This window comes from Thunnus thynnus, chromosome 13, assembly GCF_963924715.1.
Source record: "Thunnus thynnus chromosome 13, fThuThy2.1, whole genome shotgun sequence".
In the NCBI taxonomy this organism is placed as follows: domain Eukaryota; kingdom Metazoa; phylum Chordata; class Actinopteri; order Scombriformes; family Scombridae; genus Thunnus; species Thunnus thynnus.
The window spans coordinates 23181457-23205846 of NC_089529.1; the positions used below are offsets into that span (position 1 = coordinate 23181457).

At 38.6% G+C, this 24390-nt stretch overlaps 5 protein-coding genes and 1 long non-coding RNA gene across 8 annotated transcripts; 4 read left to right on the forward strand and 2 right to left on the reverse strand.

Moving 5' to 3' along the window:
* The first annotated feature begins 272 nt into the window (after positions 1–272).
* On the forward strand, positions 273–4684 carry LOC137195042 (uncharacterized). 3 transcript variants are annotated; one of them, XR_010931064.1, is made up of 4 exons: positions 273–3095; positions 3322–3393; positions 3987–4116; positions 4239–4684. It is a non-coding gene; the product is annotated as an uncharacterized lncRNA (long non-coding RNA). The 3 variants fall into 3 exon arrangements; XR_010931063.1 differs by having other exon boundaries at positions 273–2020; positions 2119–3393; XR_010931062.1 differs by having other exon boundaries at positions 276–3393.
* Positions 4685–5874: 1190 nt separating this feature from the next.
* LOC137195974 (complement C1q tumor necrosis factor-related protein 3-like) lies at positions 5875–9573 on the forward strand. Its single transcript, XM_067608711.1, has 4 exons — positions 5875–6716; positions 7950–8084; positions 8720–8851; positions 8985–9573. The coding sequence occupies exons 1-4, from the start codon at positions 6512–6514 to the stop codon at positions 9266–9268; spliced, it is 756 nt and encodes a 251-aa protein (XP_067464812.1). The 5' UTR covers positions 5875–6511; the 3' UTR covers positions 9269–9573.
* A 1129-nt stretch (positions 9574–10702) lies between these two features.
* Positions 10703–16216, reverse strand: LOC137195973 (E3 ubiquitin-protein ligase RNF26-like). The gene is made up of 2 exons (XM_067608709.1): positions 16082–16216; positions 10703–14286 (listed from the first exon to the last, which is right to left on the reverse strand). The coding sequence occupies exon 2, from the start codon at positions 14278–14280 to the stop codon at positions 12964–12966; it is 1317 nt and encodes a 438-aa protein (XP_067464810.1). The 5' UTR covers positions 14281–14286; positions 16082–16216; the 3' UTR covers positions 10703–12963.
* Positions 16217–18680: 2464 nt separating this feature from the next.
* On the forward strand, positions 18681–19559 carry LOC137195976 (histone H4). The gene has a single exon (XM_067608713.1). The coding sequence runs from the start codon at positions 18705–18707 to the stop codon at positions 19014–19016; it is 312 nt and encodes a 103-aa protein (XP_067464814.1). The 5' UTR covers positions 18681–18704; the 3' UTR covers positions 19017–19559.
* A 671-nt stretch (positions 19560–20230) lies between these two features.
* Positions 20231–23806, forward strand: LOC137195977 (uncharacterized). Its single transcript, XM_067608714.1, has 3 exons — positions 20231–20646; positions 21950–21953; positions 23199–23806. Exons 1-3 carry the CDS (start codon positions 20267–20269, stop codon positions 23604–23606), a joined length of 792 nt encoding a protein of 263 aa, XP_067464815.1. The 5' UTR covers positions 20231–20266; the 3' UTR covers positions 23607–23806.
* On the reverse strand, positions 22424–23212 carry LOC137195975 (histone H3). The gene has a single exon (XM_067608712.1). It carries the CDS (start codon positions 22880–22882, stop codon positions 22472–22474), a length of 411 nt encoding a protein of 136 aa, XP_067464813.1. The 5' UTR covers positions 22883–23212; the 3' UTR covers positions 22424–22471.
* Positions 23807–24390: the final 584 nt, after the last annotated feature.

A 24390-nucleotide genomic window follows, 5' to 3' on the forward strand; every position in this document is an offset into this window, starting at 1 on the left:
CCCCCCACAAAATTTCAGCAAAGCAGCCCCAGCGGCAGGCAAAATAGTGGACAAAGGAAGTGATGTTTATCTCCGTCTTGCACTGTCTGAAAACAGCCTGGGTCTGAAGACATCTACATGCCCGTGACAGAAGCCCTTCGATTGCACCGCAGCCTGACGTGCGCGGAGGCATGAGGGCCTGTTCAACGCTGCTTACAGCTTTATTTTTTTCTCCTCTTTCACTAAAAAAATGTATTTTGCATATTTTTCCTCCATCTGGATGTCTGAACTTCCCTGTGTAGAAGAATGTATGTGCAGAGTTTGATGCTAAGAATTCTGTTTTCACATTCATCTACTGAAGTTGAGTTGGAACGTTTCTCGTAGCTCACCTTGTGTGTGTGTGTGTGTATATATATATATATACAATACTGTGCAAAAGTATTAGGCACTAAAAGTGAAGTGAGGATGCTTTAAGGATGCGTTAGGGTTTAGAGCCTCAGGGTTAGATAATTTGTCAGTATGTTTTGTTTTCGGGGAATGAGGAAATATTCAAAGAACAATTTGATGGACCATAAAAACATCAATTTCATGGGTGTGCTAGTTGATCCATCCAAGTTCAAACCTGGCTAGTCCTGTTCTTAACAGGAAAAAAATACCTAACCATGTAATCAAAGTAATTAAGTGCTCCCAAGTCCCGACTGACAAAAAAACAAAACAAAACAAAAAAACGTGGTGCAGGCACGAAAGATACTTCCAATCGAAATACATCAGTTTGAAAGTCGTGCCGTGATACTGGGTTATTGTGTTGTACAAGTGTAAGCAGCATGATCTTTGTCGTGCTAGAATGGCATCTTGCAGGTGTTTTCAGACTGCATTTGTGCTTGTCATGTTGATAGATTTGGCCCACATAACTGATCCATTTAAGTAACTTTCAATCTAAGGTGCTTATTAATGTGACAACATTAAATAAATACAGGGAGGTGTTCTATTTTATTCTATTGTACACTAGAGAAGTTAAAATTCCCCTCCGCTAAAGAATGTGTTTTGCTTGTTTCTTCACTCTTATGTTTGCACTTCCTTGTGCAGATTGATGTACGTGCAAACTTCAATACTGGAAGGAAAATGTTTCTCCGTGCTCACCTTAAACCTCAGTTTAAGGAGTGAACTTACAAGCCTGATTTTCAGATATTCCAACTAGTTTGGAAGCCAGTCGTGTCTGGTCAAGGTCTAAAATGCAACTTTCACGTGTGTGATGTGGAAACTTGAGACCATACATGATTATAATCTTGTGTCTCATAGAAAAAAAAAATATATCAGACACAAATAAACATTCAAAGCAGAGTAACTTTACGTGTTAAAACATCTTTAATTTGTTAGGGAGCAAACAGAATGTGCTTTAAATGCATATAAAACCATCAAGAATATATACAGATTTTTCACTCTAAATAAACTATTGAACTATTAATAATGTGGAGTTTATTATTGCCTAGAAGCAGGGCTTTTTAATTAGAGTGTAACTCCAGTCAAAGTTGTAAGATTTCAAGAAAATGGAACTCAAGCTGTGATTTCCTCGTTCCGATGTCGGCAACATGTATGACGTGAAACCTGTTGGGGGTCAGCCCTGTGTTCCCTCATGAATGTTTTTTCACATCCAGATTAGGCCCCATGTTCCCTCTGCATCACAGCTGGCCCTTCCATAACAGGCCCAAAGGTTGGGGGTTAGGGTTAGGGGTTAGGGTTTAGAGCGTTGGGGTTATATAAGATCAGTATGTTTTGTTTTCGGGGAATGAGGAAATATTCAAAGAACAATTTGATGGACCATGAAAACATCAATTTCATGGGTGAGCTAGTTGATCCGTCCAAGTTCACACCTGGCTAGTCTTGTTCTTAACAGGAAAGAAATATTAAACCATGTAATCAAAGTAACTTAATCATTTTAAGTCTGTGAGGTATGATTGTACTTTGTGCACATATCTGTGACGTCCAGCCACCGCCCTGACCTTCATGCCTTTTTATGCTGCGCGATAGAAAGGTCGCACAGGTTGGTAGTTTTCAGTTCAACTGCAGAAACTGTCAGTGTGAGAATGAAGATCTCTGTGTTTTTCCCGCTGTTGTTGCTGGTCTGCTCTGTCTCCACAGATCCGATTAAGAAGAAGGCAGATAATAAACTGATTGACAACCTGCATTACGAGCCTATTCCATATCACATCCATGCTGTGCTGATAGAGATGACCACCTCATTGGCTGAACAGAAGGTGGAGATGAGACACTTACAAAAAGATAATGAAGGTACAGTATTATGTCAAAAACATTTTGTCACTTTTTATTAGTTTTGTGTTGTTGTTAAAGATTTTATTACACATTGGTAATGGTCCTATATGATATTTTTCTCTGAGAATTACATTTGAAAAAGTATTTATCTTTCTTTCAATACTTTTTTTTATGAAAAAAAGTAACAAAACTAAACTTTTCAATCCCTCCAGGATTACACTGAGTTTTCTTGTAATTATTGCAGCCAAAAATGCATTTTGCAGTGGCTTCTCTCAAAAACTGCAATACAATTCGTGATGTTTTATGTGCTCTCTCTGTGGTAAAGTTGAGGGAATTGGGAAAAATTGAAAGCAAAAGAAAACTAACTTGAAATTTGTTGGGTTTAATAGTGTCGTCTCATATTTGAGGAGTAAATGATTACGTGTTCACAACATTAGATATGACTGTTGAATGGAGGTAGTTTGTAGACTGGTGAGTGTTTTCAAATGTGTTAGTGTGTCTCTTAGAGTTTGTGTTTTTTCGTTAGCTAAGTTTATCCTGCAGGAGATCCTGAAGGCTCGTGTAGCGTAATTTTTCCGCCGCAGAGTAAATAAATTCATGAAGACCAAAAACAAGTTCAAAGCATCTTCTGACGTCTTTACTGCAGAAACAGACTTTAGACTGAAATATGTCAAGCAGCCAAGAATTACTGCTGTCACAGATGATGAAGAGCTCAAAAAGACAGTCTGAAAATTAACTGTCAGAGAAAATAAATTTGACTGCTTCCAAGGGCCTGACAGGAGATCTTGTAAGTGTGTGACTGATAGACAAGATGCGTAAATGTGGGATTTACAGTCTGCTTTAATGTAAGTATTTCACTTTTACGAAAAAAAAAAAGGCTTCAAGGATGCTTTTGCTTGGATTAATATCTCAGAGAAATTTTCCCAAAAGGACAAGTGTAAAAGTGTGTTGTATCATCAAGTTTTTTTTTTCCAAAAACAGCTGTTGGAAAATGAGGGTTGTTTTATAATCAAGGTCATTTTATATTCGGGCCAATATAAAATCAAACTTACAACATTATTTTATTTTCAGCACAGACAGAAAAGCTGAAAGAACTGGACAAACTGCAGACTGAGGTGGACAAGCTGAAGCAACAGCTGCAAGGTATTGTGTGGAAATCATCATGGCTCTGATCATCTCTATAGACTACTGTATCTGTCCTCTGAAATTAGTGATTTGAAGTTAGTAAATGTGAAGTTAGCTGCCCTCTCCAAGAGAAGAGGAGGCAAAATATATAAAATGTTATTAAATCAAGAGCACAAATAATTATTAGTATTATTTTCCAATGATAACTCTCTGGCTCTGTAGAAAACTGTAGTTGCAATAATTTTATTTCATCCTGTCACCTAAAAATCAAGAGCTAATTATGTGATTATCTAGGGAGAACAATTTCAAAACAACTTTGCTGTCTGTTATAACGAAATAATTAACTTTTGATCTCCAGAAAGTTAATTAAATAACATTGTTGCAATCATGGCAGTTTTTTGGCTTACGCACTAATGATCGATTTAACTGTCAAACATTATTTTCACTCAAGATAAATGTTTGAGATAAATGTCAAAAGATACATTTCAGATAAATGTGTTTGTTTAAGACTTGTTCCAAGTTTTGTTCTTAACAGATGCTCGTAATGTTAAAAACTACATAAATAGTGGACAGCATGAAAATAATACTTCACATTGTTCTCTCTCTCTCAGCCCGGCAGGTGGCTTTCTCAGCCGCTCTAGTAGCTGAAGGTTCAAAAACTCTCGGCCCCTATGAGACACACTAATCTGGTCTTCGAATATGTCGCCACAAACATCGGACTCGCCTACAACTCAAACACAGGTACCTGAACTCACAAACTATAATAATAAATTTTGCTTTTTGGCAATGTTGATGTCAACCTGACTGACAGATGTTGCAACATTTCCATTTAAAATAACAAAAAGCCCCCAAATGTCTCACAGGTATTTTCACTGCACCGGTGAGAGGAGCCTATCACTTTGAGTTCTACATAGGTGTACGTGGAGATAATCATCATCCTTCAGCTGGTGCGTTGGTCATGAATCAAGATCATGTTTTTAGCGCATTTTAGAAACAAACGTCACATTATGGGAGTACCTCTAATGGTGGCACACTGATCCTGGAGGTTGGAGATCGGGTGTTTATCCGTTTGAATGCTGACGCAAGGATATATGACGGTCCCGGTCACCATTGCACCTTCAATGGTCATCTGCTTTTCGCCATGTGAGAGGGAAACAATCCCTGTTTTTCATCACCTTTATGATGCATGTTTTTGTTGTCTTTAGCCAATCTTGCACTTAACTGATCTTAAATGTAATCTGATTATCTTGAAACACTGTTTCTGATTCATTTTCCTGATTATGTTTTGAATTAAAGCATAAAAAGATAATTGCAATACTTTTTGTGGACATTTCTTCATTGTTGTTGCAATTAAGATAAAGATGTACTTCTTACATCTTGTTCCATAAGCAACATACAACATTTATTAATAATCTTACAACACAAGGATCCACAGTCATTATATTTAAACATGATTTTCTCTTTGTGTAACTGATAATTTTGTGCAAATAAAGAAAAGCAAGCAAGCAATCACTTTAATTATTGATAAGGGAAGAAACCAGTCTGCAAAGATGCCTAGGCATATAAGCATGTCCAGTAGGCTTCTGACAGAATGCATAAGCTACTATTTATACACCCCTGGAGACTTTTTCTATCCCAGTTTTGGCCCACATAACTGGTCCATTTTATCAATTTTCCGTCTCAGATGTTCATCAATGTGCTCACAGGAAATAGATACAGGAAGCTGTTCCATTTTTTTCTGTTGCATACTTGTTAAAATTCCCCTCCTCTCAAGAATGTCTTTTGCTTGTTTCTTCACTCTGATGTTCGCACTTCCTTGTGCACAATGATGTATGTACAAACTTTGACACTGGAAGACTGTTCTCACATTTATCTACTGGAAGGAAAATGTTTCTCTGTGCTCACCTTCAACCCCATTTTAAAGCCTGAACTGACAAACCTGATTTTTGATATTCCAACTACAGGCAGGTGACAAATGAAAGGAAAAACCAGTACAGGTCTGAATGTTTGACCCCTACAATGAGGGGATCTGGATGCTCTGTTATGCTTTGGGGGGCATTTTGCTGGCATGGTTTGGGTCCACTTGTCCCCTTAGAGGGAAGGATCACTGCAAATCAATACAAAGTTGTTCTGAGTGATCACCTTTATCCTATGATGAATCATTTCTATCCTGATAGGAGTGGTCTCTTCCAGGATGACAATGCCCCAATTCACAGGACACGAGGGGTCACTGAATGATTTGATGAGTATGTAAATGATGTGAATCATATGCTATGACCTTCACAGTCACCAGATCTCAACCCAGCTCAACACCAACGGGAAATTTTGGACCGACGTCTTAGACAACGCTCTCCAGCACCATCATCAAAACACCAAATGAGGGAATATCTTTATGAAGAATGCTGTTCCCTCCAGTAGAGTTCAGATACTGTAGAATCAATGCCAAGGTGTATTGAAGTTGTTCTGGCAGCACATGGTGGCCCAACACCTTATTAAGACACTTTATGTTGGTTTTTCCTTTAATTTGTCACCCGTCCGTAGTTTGAAAGCCAGTTTTGTCTGGTCATGGACTAAAATACAACTGACATGTTTTATGTGGAAACTTGAGATCATAAATGACTATAATCTTGTATCTTGTAGAAAAAACATATCAGACGCAAAGGCCGGTTAAAAGCCGAGTAATTTTATGTGTTAAAACATCTTTGATTCCTTACTCTAAATAAATAATTTAATTATAAATAATGTGGAATTTATTATTGCCCAGAAGCAGGGCTTTAAATGGGAGTGTAAATCTAGTCAGTTGTAAGATTTCAAGAAAATGGAAAAGTGCTCCTGTGAGAATAAAACTGTAATTATCTGTTAATGTCGGCACCATATATGACGTGAAACTTGTCAGTATGTTTTGTTTTTCGTGGAATGAGGAAATAGTCAAGGAAAAATAATGGACTCAGATAATCATGGGTGAGCTAGTTGATCCATCCAACTTCAAACCTGGCTAGTCCTGTTCTTTATCAGGAAGAAAAAAGTAAACCATGTAATCAATGCTGAAAATCTTCATACCTCTCTATGCCACATGGTATAAATGTCGCACAGGTTTGTAGATGACAGTTCAACTGCGTAAACTGTCAGTGTGAGAATGGAGATCGCTGTGTTTTTCCCGCTGGTGTTGCTGGTCTGCTCTGTCTCCACAGATCCAATTACGAAGACGGCAGACGATAAACTGAGTGAAAACCGGCCTTACGAGCCTATTCCGTATGACATCCATGCTGTGCTGAGAGAGATGACCGCCTCATTGGCTGCACAGAAGGTGGAGATGAGGCAATTACAAAAAGATACTGAAGGTACGGTATTATGTCAAAAACATTTTGATGTTTTTTGTTGTTCTCAAAGACTTCAAGAAAATTTCATTACACAAATACAGTAATGACCCTAGTATAAGATGATATTTTCTTTGAAAATTAAGTTTGAACAAGTATCAATACTTCTTTCAATCCTTTTTTCTGAAAAAAAGAACAAAACTAAAGTTTCCAATTTCTTCTGAATTTTTGAGTTTTTTTGTAATTATTGCTTCCAAAAATGTATTTTGCAGCAGTTTTTCTCAAAAACTGTGATATAATTTGTGATGTTTTAGGTGCTCTTTTTGGGTTAAATTGAGGGAATTGGGAAAAAATTTCTGGCAATGGAAAATAACGTGAACTACTACCAATGAAGATTCATATGTAATCACCTCCTGCGTGCTGCAATGATGTTAAGTTACATGCACATGCCGAATCAGGCATCTTTTCTTTGGTATTTCTTCAATGTAATTTATCAACTACTTCTGGTTGTCAGTGGATGTCCAGGTTATGGACTGATCAAACGTCTTTTCTCAACTGACTCACCTAACAAACTGTTCATCAGTAGATGTCAAGAAGTTGGCCTGGCTGAGTATCTTTTCTCATTGTTATTATTACACTACTTGTGGACTACAATGGACGTCCAGATTATAGCTTGTCAGAACATCTAATCTCAACTAATTCTGTTCATCAGTAGACATCCAGAAATTGGCCTGGCCGAACGTCTTTTCTCAATGTCATTTATCAACTAGAAAATTCTGCAATTTCTAAAGAAATTGCGTGTGGGAGCTGCAAACCGCCAGACGCAGCCGCTGCCACTGCTGCTATTGCTACTGTTGTTGCAAATTTCTGCTACAGCAGTTATTATTCAAAATTTTGTAGTGGTACCTACAGGTGAAATTGTATCAAATACCACACACTTATTCAGCATCCCCATCTGTACAATTTTGCTGAATTTGGTCACCATGGAATGTTGAATTTAAGAGATATTTAAATTAATAGATAGTTATCTGCTTCACAGCTCCCACACAACTAATTCTGGTAGTCATGTCCAGATTATGGCCTAAATGGAGGGATGTGATATCAACCTGTTTTGTATGTCCACAGATGTCATCTGCTCAGTGGGAAGTCTTTTTTAAAAAAGAAAGTTGTTGGAAAACAAGGGCTGTTTTATAATAAGGGTCATCTTATATTCGGGCCAATATAAAATCAATCTCACAATGTTATTTTATTTTTCAGCACAGGCAGAAAAGCTGAAAGAACTGGACAAACTGAAGACTGAGCTGGACAAGCAGAAGACTGAGGTGGACAAGCAGAAGACTGAGGTGGACAAGCAGAAGACTGAAGTGGACAAGGTGAAGCAACAGCTACAAGGTATTGTGTAGAAATCATCATGGCTCTGATCATCTCTATAGACTACTGTATCTGTCCTCTTAAATTAGTCATTTGTGTGCACAGATTTATTCTGTAGACGTATTTAACAGGATAACTTCTTTGTTGTCTTATACAAACTTTCAGCTGACTAAATGTGAAGTTAGTTGCCCTCTACAAGAGAGGAGGGAAAATATATAAAATGACATTAAGTCAAGAGTACATTTTTTTCTTTTTAATAACAACTCCGCGGCTCTGTAGAAAACTGTATGTAGTTGCAATAATTCTATTCCATCATATCACCTGATGATCAAGAGCTAATTATCTTGTTACAGAGGGAGAGAAATTTCTGTTTTCTCTTTGCAGATAAAAAACAAAACAACTGTCAGTAATAACTAAGTAATTAGCTTTTGATCTCTAGAAAGTTAATTAAAAGACATTTTTGCAATCACAACAGTTTTTGGTTTACACACTAATGATCAATTTAACTGTCAAACCTTATTTTCACTAGATATAAATGTGTTTGTTTGGAGAAGTTAAGACATTTTTTGTTCTTAACATATGCTCACAATTTTAAAAAACTACCTAAAATGGGGGACAGTATAAAAAAATAATTTACATCCATCTCTCTCTCTCAGCCCGACAGGTGGCTTTCTCAGCCGCTCTGTTAGCTGAAGGTTCAGCAGTGGTCGGACCTTTTAGAAGAGACACTACTCTGGTCTTCAAATATGTCGCCACAAACATCGGACGTGCCTACAACTCAAACTCAGGTACCTGAACTCAAATACTTAATATAAATAATTATAAATAAATTTCACTTTTCGGCAGTGTTGCTGTAAACCTGACTGACAGATGTTGCAATATTTCCATTTAAAATAACAAAATCTCCAAAATGTCTCACAGGTATTTTCACTGCACCAGTGAGAGGAGCCTACCACTTTGAGTTCTACATAGGTGGATATGTAGATAATCATCATCCTACAGCTGCTGTGTTGGTGAAGAATCAAGATCATGTTTTTAGCGCATATGCGAAACAGACGTCCTATTATGCAAGTACCTCTAATGGTGCCACACTGATCCTGGAGGTTGGAGATCATGTGTTTGTGCGTATGTACGCTAACACAAAGATGTACGACGATCACAATCGCTATTGCACCTTCAGTGGTCATCTGCTTTTCGCCATGTGAGAGGGAAACAGTCCCTCTTTATCACCTTTATAATGCATGTTTTTGTTGTCTTTAACTAATCTTAATTGATCTTAATTGATCTTAATTGTAATCTGATTATCTAGAAACACTGTTTATGATTAATTTTCCTGATTCTCTGTCATTTGAATTAAAGCATAAAAAAATAATTGCAATGTTTTTTGTGGACATTTCTTTATTGTTGTTGCCTCAAATTTATATATCAACATATTGAAAGCAGAAATTCAAATGCAACTTAATATTATGGGAAAAACTGGAGTATGTTAGACTTTGGTTCATAGAATAATATTTGAAAACACTTAGAGACTGGGGGCTCTATTTCAACCACACAGTGTGGAAGGTCTTGGGCACATGGACCATGTGGGCATCTCCATGTTCACCTGCTATTTTGGTTCATGTATGTGCAGCAATACAAAGTGCAAGAGGACCAGGTGAAAATGAATATAGTTTGAAAGATGTGGTGATAAATATACTCTTAGCCAGTCACATCACTGCTCAAATAGTTCTGAAACAACTGAGCCAATCACAGTGAAGCGTGTTAATGACAGCTCAACAAATGGAAAGCTTTTCTTCAGGAAATGTTTGGATGGTTCAGAGCACTACGACATGAACACACATCACCACAAATCTGCAGACAAAGACAGATGTAGTATGTTTTTTCATCAGTTAGTTACTCAAAAAAAAAAAATATATATATATATATATATTCATATATAAATATATATACTGTATATAATAAATATATATGGTGAAGCCGTTTGATTCTATCTGACGGACACTATTTCAGCCATAATTCTAATGTATCTCACCTCATAAATGGTCCCATAGTTTAGTATTAATGTTACACAACAGCGTTTGCACTGCAGTGTATTTCAAGAATGTCTCCAGACAGTCATTTAGTGCAAAAATGCATTTCAAAGTTGATATGAAGCTTATATGAGGCTTCAGCAGTCTGAGTTAGTCATATCAAGAGGATATCTGACAAATTTGCAGTCTTTTTAGCATGGATTTGCGTGGATTTTGTCCTCCATCACTTCCATTTTAAGTGCATTATGAAGGGATCTTCTAATGGTCAGTATGAACAGGAGGAATGATTAAAGCAAGAAAAAAGGGTTTAATGTTTATTTGGGCTCCTGACTGTTGGTTTAAGACACACTTGAATAATTATGAGCCTGTCCTTTAATTACTGAGACATAATTTCCAGTAACAAAATTTGAATATTATGTCTTATTTGTAGGGCTGGACAATACTACATATGATCACATTGTGACTAAATATTGATATGAATATGTTGTGCATAGCTTTTGAGCTGTTGAGGACATTTGTGTATTTGGAAGCATGACAAAAAAAAAAATCAAGGAATATAGCTTTAAACGGACTTAATAAGGTTTTTGTACCAAGAAAAGAGAAAATAAATAAATCCAAAATTAAAAATATTTTTTAATCCGTGGCAGTGTGCTAAAAGATTTACAGGAATTAAAACTGTTATTAAATTAAAAAATTAAAAAATGATAAAATCCATTAAAGCAAAATATCCACAGCAGATATTCAGTCTTTAACATATTTAACAGTCTTTATATTTTTTTAAATAAAATATCCAAAAAAATAAATAAAAAAAGAAAAATACATTTTTACACGAGTTCAACAACAATTGTAGCTCTGAGTCTTTGGCACAGATGTTAATAATCAGCAGCCAGTGAGTTCAGTCATTATGAAACTTCCACACTTCTTATATATCAAGAGATTTAAGAGCTTCTCTGTTTTGGCGTTTCAGTTGGTGGCAAACTTACATAAGATAAATATTTGAATATTTTCAGGTTTTAAGTCTAAACACCAGGCTGCACAGATAGTTATGTATGTTTGCTACTAAGAGTAAAAGAGAAACCAGTGCAATACACATCAGTGTTTTAAAAAGGCAAACATCAATAAACTGTAAACTGTTTCTGAAAAAAGACAATACTGTGGGAAATAGTGATTATTTTCACTGTTGATTAATTTTCTGATATTTTGTAGACCTAACAATCAATTATTGAAGAAAATGGTGAAAACATAATTTCCTAAAACATGGGCTGAAATATTAAATTACAGTTTCTTGTTTTGTTTTTGGTCCAAAACACACACACAAAAAATTAATTTACCATCATAGAAGACTAAAAAACAGGAAATATTTGCATTTGAGAGGCTGGGACCAGCAAATTTTTGCTTAAAAAAAAAAAAGAAAAAAAAAAAGGGTTGATTTATCAATTATCAAAATTGTTTCACACTAATTTTCTCCGAAGTGACTCATCTATTGATCAACCAGTTGTTTCAGCTTGTGTCTCACAGCTGTTGGTTTGACATCTCAAGCTTGTTGCTTTTGGCTTTTGTTCATTTTCACTGATTCACTCGTTTTCCTGTAGAAGCAGACTGGTTGAAAAATGATTTTCAGTTTTCAGTTGATGGTTGTGTCGACGGCGCGAACTGTGCTCCCATCAACAGAAACTTAAAAGTGGGAGAAAACAACAAACTCCTGGAAATCAGGAATTCATTCATCAACACATTTTATAACTGAAAAGGAAAAAATACTGAGCTGTACTTTAATACTGACTGGTGTGAATAGTTACATAGATATAAGTGGAAACAAACTCACTCATTATATCCGAATATGTTTCCAGTATTTAACGTTTCCAGTGTGTTAGTTTGGGCCGACAGGTGTGAAAAGCCTGTTTAAAAACACACAACTGATATTTTCTATCATTACTTTTTCTGTCCTCTGATAATTTAACTTTATCGCTATTTGACATGAATATTTTCAACAACAGTTGAAAAACTTCTCCCTTAAAATTAGGGTTGCATCCGACTTTAAGGTATTCATTTTTTGATCAACTCATGGATCATTTAGTTAATACATTTCCAAAGATACTGAAAAATATCTAAGTTAGCAGAACCCAAACTGACCGTTCACACTGTGAGATAACAGGTTAAACACTCCAAGGGATTTCATTTATAATATAGAAAATAGACAAAAAGCTGAAAATCCTCACAGAAGCTGGAAATATTTGAGTATGTTTTTTTAATTACTCTGATTAATTTGTTATCAAAGTATATTCACTTTAACAATTTAATTGCTCTACTTATTCATATCTACTCAACATTTTAAATAAACCTCATTGCCATTTTCAAACTTTTGTTTGCATTTTCTGTTCATTTTAATGATCATGCAGTTGTTGGAAGTCTTCACATACTTGTATATGACGTCTATTACAGCTGAGTATCCTGTGAAAATTTGTAGTTTTCAATATCAGTGCCAATACTGATACAAGTTCCGGTTCTGATACTGAAACTATACTTTTCAATTCTTTTGGGGTATATAAACATGTTTTAACCTTCTTCTTCCTCACTGCACGAGAGTTCAATACAGAACTTTCCCCAAATAAAATAAAGTCTGAAGTTACAGTAGAAAAGCTTCCTGATGCAGATCAGGAGTCACAAGATCAAATAATGAATAAACAAGACTAAGAATCTGACCAAGCAGCTCTCAATAGTTTGCACTCATGTTATTGGTACGCAAAGTATGAAGTTCGACATCCAGCTCAATTTTTAAGTAAATTCTTAAGAGTACAGAAAAAGCAACAATAGTGCCAGAAGGCTTTTTCTCTTGAATCTTGCAGTTTGGAGTCATTCAGGGCCTACAACTGTCAGAGGAAGACGTCCATGGTCTGTGTGATTGGCTGCCGGCAGAGCGGACAGCAGCGCTGCATGACGGGTCGGCGTTGAGTCAGGATGTCGGCACAGTGCCGGCAGAGACAGAGGTGACGGCAGGGCAGCAGCAGCACCGTCTTACTCAAGTCCTGACAGATGACACACTTCTTCCTCTCCTCCTGCTCCTTCAGCAGGCTGAGCAGCTCGCCGTCAGTCGGAGGGCCGCCGCCATCCTCTGGAGCCGAGCTTGGCGGGGACGCAATAGTCCTGTTGCTGTCCCTGGCCTCGCCGCTCACTGACTCGCTGTCCTGCAGAGCGTGGCGCTGCAGAGAGTCCGGTTGGCTCAGCTCATTCGCTGGCGGCAGGTCGGCCGCAGTGGGGATGATAAAAGCACCTCTGTCTGTGTTTGGGAACCTCATCTGACTCACTTCCTGTGCAGCCCCGGTGTGTACCGCCTGATAGGCCAGAGCTGGTTCTGCTATCACTGCGTACATCCTGCGAATGGTCATCTGTACGCCACGTGTTCCCGGCAGAGCGTTGACCAAGTGGCGGCTCAGTCGTCCAGCAAGGACAGGAAGCCTGGGGTTCAGTAACAACAGAGCCAGTGAGACAATGGCCGCTGTGATGAGCAGGCCGTGTGTGTCAACCATGAAGACGGTGATGAAGACGCGGCACAGTGCTCCCAGGAAGTCCAGCAGCAGCTGGCAGGGTGTCCACAGCAGCACGGAGAAACCGACCAGACAGCTGTACAGGAAGGTCAGCAGAGTCAGAGCCAGCTCCACAACTCTATGCACAGGGCCCGCCACGGCGTCCCAGGCGCCCGCCAGCACAGACAGACAATTCTGTGTGCCGATGAGGACGATGTTGACCACAGTGTTGACGAGATAGAGGACGAGGCTGAGTGCGATGCAGACACCTTCGCACGTCTGTCGCAGGATGCAGCTTGCTGAAATCAGCCCACGGTGCAGCAAATCTTTGGTGCGCCACGCCACGTGGCAGGAGAGGTGTCCCACCATCTTGAAACTCTCAAACACTCCTCCCAGCGTCTGCAGCCAGCCCTCCAGGGTGTGCAGGGCTCCATGGGTGGCGCTGGAGACGGCCTCCGTGGCAGTGAGGAAGGGGAAAAGAGCAAAGTTACAGTATTCAACCAGAGTGGAGCCGCTCAGGGCGACCAGTGTGCTGTGGAGGGAACTGCCCACGCTGGACAGGAAGCGAAGCAGCCAGCTGAACGTCCTGACAAGCAGGTCCAGCAGCAGACCGCAGGCGTCCACACATCTCCCGACGGCAAGAGAGACCAAGTTCACTTCATCCATATTAAGCTGAAGAGAAGACAGAGTCACAAGTGGAGTTAGAGCTGCTCAGTATATCTGGCGGCACATCTGCACCAGAATAAATATTTTACACCGGAAGCAATATCAAAATTATCTTGTGTTGATTTACTTTGTGAATGTGGATAACATTTGAATGGATGAAGCTCATATCTGACTTAAACAAGTCTATGATGACCTCTGGTGGCATTTAGGTGACTCATACAGGACACAGCAACTGGGTTTAAACTAAACCACAGGTGAAGATTATACTGAAGACAACGCAGGTTTAAACCTGTTTTAAACCTTAAACTGCAGCTAAGTTGATGACAGCAAAAGCCCCTCAAAGCTCATTGTTGATGATGTTGAATTTGACATTTTGACCTTTTTTTGTGGTAGTTGACGGTTTAGAGACAGTCACAGACAAACATGAAGAGAAAAGGCATGCACCTAAGGTCATGCGGTTAACATAAGGCTAGGAAGGGAGGATACGACGGATTTTCCACATAATAAATTAGTGGAACATATGAGACATAACTTTGCCATTAGTCTTGATAAAATAACAGTTTACTGGTGAGTCAATGTGTAAACCAGTGCTCCCAATTTAAACATCAGTTTATTAATATGATGCTGAGGAAAGATCAGGGAGTGAAAATAAAACACTACATGCAGAACTTACAAATCCCAAAAAGTGTAAACTATTTACCTAAATGTATAACCTATAAATGACACGTTTTTCAGTATCAGAATTGCTTTATTACTACAAGTATGCAGCAGACAGAGAATGTGTCTTTGCTCCCACAAGCGCAACACAGAATAAAATAGAACAAAAGTAAGGTAGTAATAATAATAATAATAATAAACAAAGTGATATGTAAATTAAATGTTAAATCTACCTACAGAATGTAATAACAATAGTTTTGAAATGAGATATAAAACTCGAAATGAAATATTGACTGTACAAAGGAAATATGAACTGTGCTATGTACAAAGAAATGAAGTGTATGAAATATATAAAGGTGACAAGAGCAAAAATTAAATGTGACATGTAACGTATGTGATTAATTTATGTAACAGTGGAGGTTGTCAAATCCAGTTTGTTGACATATTATATGAGGGATGTGAAAAGTAAAGTTTGATAATATATTAATTTTGCATAAATGGCAACAGGAAAGAGGCTGCTGACCAACGTCCAATCAAATTGTAAATAAATGATCAACATATAGTACACCATTTGTTTTAAACATATTTTAAACAGGTTCTCTCTGCTCAATAATTCCCACATGTGGTGCGTTATTTTAGTGGATAGAAACTGTGGACACAAGTGACAACCAGACCATATATTTAGGTTAAATATCAGTTTAAACTTGTGCTGCTGTGTGTAGTGTGTATGCCGAATTTAAGAGACACTATTGCTGATTCAGAGGAAGCATTTAAATCACACTTTGGGTGTTTGTATACTCTCGTAAACGTAAAGTTTACACTTTTTTGAATGAAGTTTGGTGATAAAACGTCACAGCAACGTAACCGAGCTCCTTAAAAAACGCCAGTCTGTTGATAAACGGCAGACACTTACAACACCGTACAAACGTCAGTAAAGAAACTAAATCAGCAATTGTTATATCAAAATGTACATTTTATGTGTGAAGCGTTCAGTGTCTTTGTCAGCAGCGACATGCTAACGCGGCTAACGTTGCCTAGCAGACCACACCCATTAACATTAGCCAGCAAGGTAATTAAACATAAATACAAACCAAATACAAGCTGTCGGGAAAGAATCGGTTGATTTTAAGTGAACGTGACTCACCGTCGCAACATGGCGCGGAAAGCTTCAAAACTTGTACATGTTTATAGAGATACACAAGTGTTAGCCATGATTTTAGCATGTTGCCATCCTTCTTCTTCTGCTGCTTCTGCTGCTTCTTCTGCTTCTTCTTCTTCTTCTTCTTCTTCTTCTTCTTCTTCTTCTGCTTCTTCTCTTTAATGACGAGTAGCAACAAACGTTAAGGGACATTACCGCCACCCACCATGTTGGAGTTATTACCGCCAAACACCAAAATGTATTCATCCAGCTTCTCTAAAATAAATTACTAATAAACTGCTAATAAATTTCGATAATTTACCCATCAATAATGATGGAATTAAGGAATTTAGTAATGAGTTTTTAAAGGGATAATTAATGGATTGAAATAAAGTTAAAGGTGCAGTGTAAAGAATTTAGTAGTGGAACAGACTTGGCAGAAATGGAATATAGTATTCATAAGTATGTTTTAATTAGTTTATAATCATCTAAAAATAAGAATTGTTTTGTTTTCGTTACCTTAGAATGAGCCCTTTACATCTACATACGGAGTGGGTCCAATGGAGCTGGATAGGGCTCCGTCACTCAGCCTTGCAGCCAATTTTCCCTAGTGGTCACTTGCACAACGCAGATGTAAACCCAGAAGCTAAAAATTGTTTTTTGGTGTATGTGACAGGCATGGATGTAGTATATGAGCTGAGTACCGGCTCAAAAATGGTGCCCATACAATCCGATGAGAATTGCTCAGCTGGCGCATAGGCCAAAAAAGTTCTTAGCTTCTGGGTTTGCTTCCACATTGTGCTCCACTGAACATCAACTGCTGGTCCTGCCCTGCCTCGGCTCGAGGAAAGTTTTACAAATATAAAACTTCCATGGGTAAAAAATTCATAACAGAAAGAGTTATAATTGATCTTGTCTGCAGTTCAAGGTGTCCTGTTTACAGTTTTACAGACGTCTGTTTAACAACAGTGGTCTATGGGGAAAATGCTTTTTGGGCAGCAGCTTCAGTTTGTTGCAATCTGCAACCTCCCCGGCCAGATGCCACTAAAGCCTACACACTGGTACTTTAAGGGGATAATTAATGGATTGGAATAAATTTAATGGATTATTTGCACTGTCTAAGGCTTTTTTTTAAAAAAACCAAAAGCCATTAAAACGAGCCTTTAATTTCTACTTTAAAATGCCTTAATTCACTAATAAAGGGGAAATTTCCATTTTAACTGATTCTTGTTTCATAGTGTATAATAATAATAATACATTTATTCAATTGCTTTATTTTGAGGGATGGGCAAATTGCTACAACAGTAAACGACACTTAGAAACTCAACCTACTAATGTGAGTTTTTAAAAAGTCAAAAAAGCGGTGATTTCTTCTCGCTTCAGTCACTTTGTGTAGTTCATCAACATTAATGTGCACAGCAGATGAAAGTTTTTCTTTTGTTCTTTAGCTCACTTCCAACAGTTAAGTTTAGAAAAAAGATAAGCAGTACCATTATTACCATTAAACATCAAAAATTATATTTTATACACACACACACACACATATATATATATATATATATAAATTCAGTTTCTCTCAAATAAACTACTAATAATTAATAATATTCCACTATGCCAAAATTGAATAGGGGTTTTCTATACAACTATGAATCAATAACTGGAATATCCTTATGCTCATACCACATATAACAAGAACGGACAAACATGATTTAGTAACTGAGAGCTTGTATCCTCATTCATATAATCATCTTTTGATATCCTGCAAACTTCCTGGAATATTTTTGATCACATCGTTAATATTTTACCCTCTTTTCCAGATTTCTCCATCTTCTGCATCTAATGAAACTCTTACATTTCTATTTACATCCCTAAAAATATCATCCATCATGGTGTTGAAAAGGATAGGACTGTTTCCTTGAGGATTTCAATTTTCAGTATCAAAAACCTTAAAAACCAACTTTAATCCCTAAATGTACAGCCAGATAAAAGAAAACTTAAAACACCCCTTAATTTATGCTTTAAATCTTTTTTTGTCCTTGTATCACATTGTATAATAATAATAATTATTATTATTTAATATAAGGATGGACAGATTGCTGCAGCAGGAAACAACACTTAAACTCATCCTACTCATTTTTTGTGTAGTTCATCAACATTGATGTGCACAGCAGATTTATTAAAGTTTTTCATCTTTAACTTTTTAAATATACTTTATTAAGTTTTTGCACGAAAAAAATACATAAAGGTAAAGAGAACAGTTTCAATAAAATACATAATTAACAATAACAGTCATAATACAATCATCAATCTTCATCAACATAATAATACATCATCAGCAATAATAAATACAGAGCGTAAATTACAATGTTAGCAAGGTGTTTGCTTTCACTTGTTTTGCACAGAGTGAAATTATACATACATAAAGTAAGAAAACAGCTTCATTAAAACACACAACACTGACTGCCAGCAGTTACGAAAACACGTGGGCGGCGTCACAGAGTTTGGCGCGTCACAGCAGCGCTCGCGCCACCTGTCCTCTCTTACGTCCGCAAACACGCTTTAAATACAGAAGCTCTGAAGCCATGATTCATATTCGTCTTTTAACTTGTTAAAGAGAAGATCATCAAAAATGAGTGGAAGAGGCAAGGGAGGCAAAGGACTCGGTAAAGGAGGCGCCAAGCGTCACCGTAAAGTTCTCCGTGATAACATCCAGGGAATCACCAAACCCGCCATCCGCCGTCTGGCTCGCCGCGGTGGAGTCAAGCGTATCTCCGGTCTGATCTACGAGGAGACCCGGGGTGTGCTGAAGGTGTTCCTGGAGAACGTGATCCGTGATGCCGTCACCTACACCGAGCACGCTAAGAGGAAGACCGTGACCGCCATGGACGTGGTTTACGCGCTCAAGAGGCAAGGCCGCACCCTGTACGGCTTCGGAGGTTAAACCTGATCCTGACCCGCTGATACCGAAACACAAAGGCTCTTTTAAGAGCCGCCCACCTTCTCTAAGCGCTATCCTGATATTGTTAAACTATATTAGCTGTATGCAAAATAATACATAAAGTTGTCCTGCTATGCTATACAAGGTATTTTCAGTAACGCAGTTCTCTCAAGGACTCCTGGTCTTCAGATCCCAGTCTAGGTCTTCTAAACACTAGACAGCTAAACTACAACACATCACTCTGTAATCATAATGTAGCCAGAGTCTGTTTAAGTGCTCATTCATATGTGCAACCAAAATGAGAGCACACATTTGCACAGTTGTATTTATTGTTACAGCATCACAATTCATACAATTGCTGAGTTGAAATTACTTTTTTTTTGGGGGGGGGCTACTTTGCTTTCTATTTGAAGGTGACAGGTTAATACTTTATTTGTAACTCTTACTCTAATGTAGCTAGCATGCCTACATAATGAAACACACAGTTTCTGTCCAACTGTTAATGTTTATAAATTGTTTAAATAAAGGAGTGCATCCTGGATGGAATTTGTGGTTTTACTGTGGTAGCAAATCCGGTATTGAGAGTAGTGAAACTTCAGTGGTAATTCTAGTATGGTGACATCACTAGTATATACTGTAAGTGTTATACAATTTATTGATGACCTTTTTAGAGAAATGTTCTATTGCGGTTGTGATTTGGCCGATTTTAGGTGCGTAAGATGTGATTGGTTGAATCTCCCAGCTGGACGGCTCGATCCTACACTTTCTGGTGAGAGGCCAGCATGTATGAGTTTGGCCGCTGAACGGGAGCGCTTGGAAAGATTAAGTTTGCCTCCTGAAGTAGTTCACAGAATTCAGGGTGTGAGAGCTTCATCTACTACAGCCTGTTAATGCTTTCACACTGTGACCATTCACACAGGGCCTGGAGCAGGAGGTCCATGATGCAGTTTAAGTGATTTTATCTTTATTGTGTTATCTTTAGGCTACGTGTGATATACTGTATCTCTTCTAAATATACAGATTATATAACCTTATTTAAAAGCAGTTTGAAAGTATTACAATTAAATTTTGCGCTTTATTTTGAAATCCCCTACAAAGCGGAAGCCTTGTAGACACGAGACAGGAGCTTTTCTCTGATTGGGCGATTATATTCACGTTCACTCTGACCAATGAGCGAGCGCTGGCTGCTTTATATAGCCGGTTCTCATTGTACATGAACTTATTCTCTATTTTCTCGAAGATAAGGAAGAAAAATGTCTGGACGTGGAAAGGGTGCCGGTAAGGCTAGAGCAAAGGCAAAGACCCGCTCCTCCAGGGCCGGGCTTCAGTTCCCCGTCGGCCGTGTTCACAGGCTGCTGAGGAAGGGTAACTATGCCGAGCGTGTCGGTGCCGGAGCCCCCGTCTACCTGGCGGCTGTGCTGGAGTACCTGACCGCTGAGATCCTGGAGTTGGCTGGAAACGCTGCCCGCGACAACAAGAAGACCAGGATCATCCCCCGTCACCTGCAGCTGGCTGTCCGCAACGACGAGGAGCTCAACAAGCTGCTGGGCGGAGTGACCATCGCTCAGGGTGGCGTGCTGCCCAACATCCAGGCTGTCCTGCTGCCCAAGAAGACCGAGAAGCCCGCCAAGAAGTAAACCGGCTCCTCGAAACAACACAACGGCTCTTTTAAGAGCCACAACCGACATCTAAAGATCATGTTCTATCAACTGCTGGCTCATAATTATACACATTAATTTTAGTCTGAGAACGTAAAAGTTGTTGCCTCTTCAGTGATGAGGAACTGTTTTTTTGTGTATTCTATCTATTGGGACAGTATACAGTTTTTAACAAATACACTACCAGATTTAGCTTCAAACTAATTCTCATCTGCCGTCCCTTACAATTAAAATAGCTCAATAACGAACAGTACAAAGCACAGAACACGTTATATGAAATAAAAAGCTACACACAATAGCACATCACATAAAACCTACAATGTAAACTAGAAATGAATAATGCAAACTTGTCAAAGTAAAAAGATTATTTGTTAATGAGAAGACCATCTGTCACCACAGTTTTTCTGAATTTGCATTTAACTCATTTTATTGTGAAAATGTATTTGAGCAGAATAACATTTCATCTATACAATGTTATTTGAAAACAATCAATTAACAGCGAGCTTCACACTGACAGCTGAAGAACTATTAATGTTGATATTCACATCATTTCTACACTTAATTATATACAACAAATCACAGTTTCAAATACTGAAGCTATAAACACTAAATAAGCAGGAGCTTTCTCATCGGAGTGACGAAGCTACAGATTTTCACTGAACTTAATTCACATTCAGCTTTATTTATGCAGAATTATTTGTCCATATTTCAGGTTTACTCTGTTTCCTTCTATCTGAGCACCTGTAAAGCACATCTGAAATCCAAGGAACTGATATTCAGAAAGAGCAGATAAATCGTGAAGCTTGTTATGTACAGCTTTACTCATTTATACAAACAGCCTTTTCCGAACAACTGTGAATACAGTCATTTGTTTGATACCAAGACAGTATATATATATATATATTCTATATAAAATAAAATAAGTGTCCAATTTTCACAAAACATGACATGTACTCTTCCATCATTTAAAATTCCAGCATCTTCTAATATGAAAATATTTTAATTTCAGAAATTCATAACTGTATATATAACAGTATATGTATATGCAGCTCGACACAATTCTGTGTTTTAGTGTTGTGATGATTCTTAAATCCGAGTACAGCTTGCATGTTACTGTGTATTATAGGTAATATCTACTTATGCTATATATAATTCACTGTAGCCATCTATGAGTGTGATTCTGTCCATAATGCATTTTAAACTGCAGAATGAAATCTGGGACAGAATATATAAATATTGGGACAGTTATGCAATTTTGTTCTACCTTTGATCCTGCAGGAAAGTGTTTTTCATTAGACTATACAGTGATTTCAAATAAATATATGATTTAGCAGCTAAAACCTGAACATTAATCAACAGGACTTGATTTACCACAATATTATATGTGTCTGGATGTTTGGTTATCCTGTGGATAATGAGTGATATTTGGGCTGAAATCTGAGGTTAAATTTATGTATCTATATATATAGTTAAGGACCATGTTGCTTCTACTACATGACAGGTTGTACAGATATGAGTGTGTAACTATTATGAATTACTTCTCATTGAGAGCCTACTTGGGTTATTCTACCAGAGACTGTTAATGTTTACAGCTCTTTACACACTTATCCAAGCAGCCACCAACAGAAGTTTAGTCTCATCATAGCTCTGGTTATGTATTAAGACAATCTCACTGTAATATGATGAGATGATTAAACACAAATGTAAGTTAATAAGAGTAATATCAGTAGGACGTGTTGTTCTGTTAGTGAATTAGTGGCTCTTAAAAGAGCCGTTGTGGTTGGTGGATCAGCAGACAGTTTAAGCTCTCTCTCCACGGATGCGGCGAGCCAGCTGGATGTCTTTGGGCATGATGGTGACCCTCTTGGCGTGGATGGCGCACAGGTTGGTGTCCTCGAACAGACCGACCAGGTAAGCCTCGCTGGCCTCCTGCAGAGCCATGACAGCGGAGCTCTGGAAGCGCAGGTCGGTCTTGAAGTCCTGAGCGATCTCCCTCACCAGGCGCTGGAAGGGCAGCTTGCGGATCAGCAGCTCGGTGGACTTCTGGTAGCGACGGATCTCTCTCAGAGCCACGGTACCGGGCCTGTAACGGTGAGGCTTCTTGACGCCGCCGGTGGCCGGGGCGCTCTTACGGGCAGCCTTGGTGGCCAGCTGCTTTCTGGGGGCTTTGCCTCCGGTGGATTTACGAGCGGTCTGCTTGGTTCTTGCCATCGCTTCTTCTTTCTCTAATCAGGAGAAAATAATAGTGAGCAGAAGAGTCACGCTGCTCTTAAAGTGTCGGAGCGGCTGCGTAACTGTGACGCTACTTCAGACCTCCGGATCCTGATTGGTGAGCGGCTCTTCCTGGAGCTCAGCACCGCCTAGAGGAGCGACCCACCGCCTGAACCTCCGCTCCTTATTGGGGGAAAAGCTTCATAGCGGGCTGCGCTGCTGGAGCCTCTTTTCTGGTTGGTCCGGCGTCAACCGTCCCGCGCTACGCGGACATATAAAGGAGGATTTTCACCGGTTGGCTCATATTTTCTTTGAGATCAAACTCGAGAAGAACTTAAAAATGAGTGGCAGAGGAAAAACCGGAGGCAAAGCCCGCGCTAAGGCAAAGACCCGCTCCTCCAGGGCCGGGCTCCAGTTCCCCGTCGGCCGTGTTCACAGGCTGCTGCGCAAAGGCAACTATGCCGAGCGTGTCGGTGCCGGAGCCCCCGTCTACCTGGCGGCTGTGCTGGAGTACCTGACCGCTGAGATCCTGGAGCTGGCTGGAAACGCTGCCCGCGACAACAAGAAGACCAGGATCATCCCCCGTCACCTGCAGCTGGCTGTCCGCAACGACGAGGAGCTTAACAAGCTGCTTGGCGGAGTGACCATCGCTCAGGGAGGCGTGCTGCCCAACATCCAGGCTGTCCTGCTGCCCAAGAAGACCGAGAAGCCCGCCAAGAAGTAAAGCGGCTCCTCTAAATAACACAACGGCTCTTTTAAGAGCCACACACTCCTGATAAAGAACAATCATCCTCATATGATACTGTAATTAAAACATTACCTAGTACTTAATACTGTTCATGATATACACAAAATATTGATTAATGTTAATATGTAGAAATATAAACTGCATTCAAAACAGTGACTGATATTAGGTAATGTTAAACTTAAGTAACAAACACTTAACAATGGTTAATCTATATACCAGCCTATGTGAAACTTCATCATAATTGATAACCTGGAGATTTGCTGACCAGCTCCAAAAAAGTCTCTTTAAGAGACACTCAGCTCTGAAACAGTGATTCTGATCAAAACAGGTAAAATGATTGAGAAAGGAGGGTAGGTTGTACAGTAATAATAAAGTTAAATATCACATCAAGAGGAAATCATTTTGGTTTGTCTCAATTTCAGTTATTGTTACGGTGTTATCTTCATCCAACATATTAATCATACTTTAATTGTCACAATTGTCACATTGAGTTATTTTCTGTTGCTGCTCATTGCAGAACATGTTCACACTTTAGACTGGATTTAAAAAAAAAATGACATTTATATAAGAAAATGAAGAGTAAACTATTTGTCATTAAATGGTACTGAGTACGAGATTAAATGAACAGAATATGACTATGAATTGATAAAATCTTAATAACTGCAGTTACTATTTTAACTCATGATAATTTAACAAATTAATTTCATCAATTAACGTAGTTTATAGAATATGTTCTAATTGGGATGATGCTCTTTAGAGA